The 2,518-nt window shown below is 49.1% G+C and overlaps 2 protein-coding genes across 2 annotated transcripts; both read right to left on the reverse strand.

Moving 5' to 3' along the window:
- Nucleotides 1-182: 182 nt before the first annotated feature.
- On the reverse strand, nt 183-687 carry PPTG_17278 (hypothetical protein). Its single transcript, XM_008915470.1, has 2 exons — nt 631-687; nt 183-554 (listed from the first exon to the last, which is right to left on the reverse strand). The coding sequence occupies exon 2, from the start codon at nt 527-529 to the stop codon at nt 329-331; it is 201 nt and encodes a 66-aa protein (XP_008913718.1). The 5' UTR covers nt 530-554; nt 631-687; the 3' UTR covers nt 183-328.
- Nucleotides 688-1,877: 1,190 nt separating this feature from the next.
- PPTG_24152 (hypothetical protein) lies at nt 1,878-2,509 on the reverse strand. Its single transcript, XM_008915471.1, has one exon. The coding sequence runs from the start codon at nt 2,417-2,419 to the stop codon at nt 2,057-2,059; it is 363 nt and encodes a 120-aa protein (XP_008913719.1). The 5' UTR covers nt 2,420-2,509; the 3' UTR covers nt 1,878-2,056.
- Nucleotides 2,510-2,518: the final 9 nt, after the last annotated feature.

Raw genomic sequence — 2,518 nt, forward strand, 5'->3', positions numbered from 1 at the left:
AAATTCTGGAAATAATGCAACGCTGCCCCCACTGCCACTTCCAGTGATCGATGTGGGATCCGACAGAGGAGAATATTGGAAACGTAAGTGTAGTTTCCATCGGCCATGACACTGGTGTGTGAGAATGGGTTGCTGAATGTTGCACTTGGCAAATGTTGGCGAGTGAATCGACCCATAAGTGCCGGAACCAGACGAACGCCCAGGTCACATTGGGACTGGAGGTGACTAGTGCGTTGAGCATCGGACATGGCCATCGTAAGCTCCGAGTAGCCGTGCATCCCGTCAAAGAGCTCTTTGCTCCTGGACGGGGTGAGAAACGGCGATTGGGTCATGAAATGTTGCAATGATGCCAAGTACAGTTGCTGTTGCAGCACTTGGTCTTTGAGCGAGCGGTTGACTTGCTCTGCCTGGGACGAGATCCATTTCGCTTTGGCTGCCATGCAGGCGGACTCTCGAATGGCAGGGTCGGGTAAGTTTTCTTGCCACTTGACGCAAAGTGACGCCAATTGAGCTTCCATTGCGACAGCATCGGCACGTAGTTGCCGCAATTCGTGCTGAAAAGTTGCAAATAAGAAAAAAAAAGTTTAGATAATTTTACGTTTTGCCAATTGATTTTTTTTTTCCACGAACCGTGGCTGAAGGGGCCGATTTTCGTTGCGGTTTGTTTATCCCAGTAAGGAAAATGTCTTCTTCATGTGGTTGTGATGGTTCGTGGGCCTTGAATGACATGTACTTGGCTTCGAGCTCACGAGCTGGTGGGGCAGGTTGGACTAGCGACCGCGAGAGGAACGTTCGCCCGCGGGTCGGCAAAGACGGCATTTGCTGAACGAGAGTGTCCGGTGCCATTGCGACTAAGTGTGACTTGAGTCAGGGTCGAGCGCTTTCGGAAGTGAGTTGCTGGCACTAGTTGCATCCCAAATCGGCCAGGATAGGGCAGAGAGCATCATACTGGAACCAAGTGAGGCCGAGGATGAGGTCATGTGGGTGGGCTGTGGTTACAATTGCGCTTCCCAGTCGACCTCGTAAACCAGCAACAACGCAAGTGCCCAAAATGGCGTCCCGTGATCAGAAATGGGCTAAATTGTCGAAAGGTGGTTTTCAAATCAGGACGGCTGACATCTTTAGTGAAATCCTTCGTTGACACCAATGCAAGTTGTTCAGCACCCTCCAAGGAGAAGACTCGGCCATTGCCTGTTATTCATGTGGGTCCTACCCAATAGCCAAAAAGTCTGCCTTAACCCATGGAAATGTATTAGCAAGAACACCGCAAAACCGTTGCAGCATCTTAAGCAAACTTTTCATGGTCTAGAAAACATTTTTCAAGTTTTCATCTTCTCACACACTAGGAATGAGATCTTTGTGATCGCTCTCATATGTATCAATCTGTCTTGAGCTCAAACTGCTCCAAGGAGACGAGTTAACATTTGCTACGTTACATTTTGTTGGGTTCGTTTTAAGATCAGGTTGTCGCGATACCTGCTGCCCAATGCGGAGTCCTGGGATAATTGACTCACCCAAACTTCGTCGGGATATACCTGCGCTGGCATATTGATGACGAACGTACCGTGATCTTCGATGAACTTGATGGCATGTGAGAGCTTCACAGCGCACCCCGCTTTCGCACCCTCGGAACTTTGATATTCCATTTACCAATCCTCCAGTTACTATGCTGAAAACCTGATGCGTTTGCAAATCGTATATGGACCACCCCCGCGAAAACGCGGTGCTTTACTGTAGACCTGCCTGGTTTAAGCCAGCACCAGATTACTTAAGTACATCCGATATGCGCAGTGTGGAAGGCAGAAAGTTTGTTCATTCCCAATTCTCCAAAGAAACCTATTCAAAATGGGTGTCTTCGTCTCTACTATGTCCGAATGGGTAGTCCACACATCGTTGATGTAGATTAATTATATCAGCCAATCATTAGCGACAGTTTCATTTCACCAATAGAATCAAGTTGTTTACTCCCCTCTGTCAGTCCGTCCCAAAACAAGGTAGAACTGTGAAGAAATTCGATACCGGATTGTTTCAAAACAAGGTGATAGTCTCAGCACGCTTAATTACCAAAATAGCCTCGATTATTCTCCCCCACCATGCCAGGGCTCGAAGCGACTGACGTCAATGGCAACAAATGCAAGCCCGTCGTCGTCCTCCAGCGACGATGCATCGCCCCACAAGCGCCAGAAAGCAACAGCCACCACCGTCCGCAAGCGCAGAAATGCCAGCAAGCCCAAGCGCAAGAAAATCCCCACCTACTACCGTCGCAAGGCATGTTTTTCAACCAGTTCAATCGTTTTGGCAACAATTGGAATTTTCTAATTGGCAAATGGAGACAATGACAGGAGGAGATGGATCGGCTGGAGGAAGAGAGGAAACAACTTGAGGCAACGGTGAAAGATCTGGAAGACCGAGCTGACATCCTGCGGCCGAGAGAAGCGCTGCAACGGCGTCAACACACCAACAAGGTGCTGCGTGAAGTGTTGCACGCACAACGTCGGGTGTTTGCAGGCGCAGCGTC

This window comes from Phytophthora parasitica (assembly GCF_000247585.1).
Source record: "Phytophthora parasitica INRA-310 unplaced genomic scaffold supercont2.71, whole genome shotgun sequence".
In the NCBI taxonomy this organism is placed as follows: domain Eukaryota; phylum Oomycota; class Peronosporomycetes; order Peronosporales; family Peronosporaceae; genus Phytophthora; species Phytophthora nicotianae.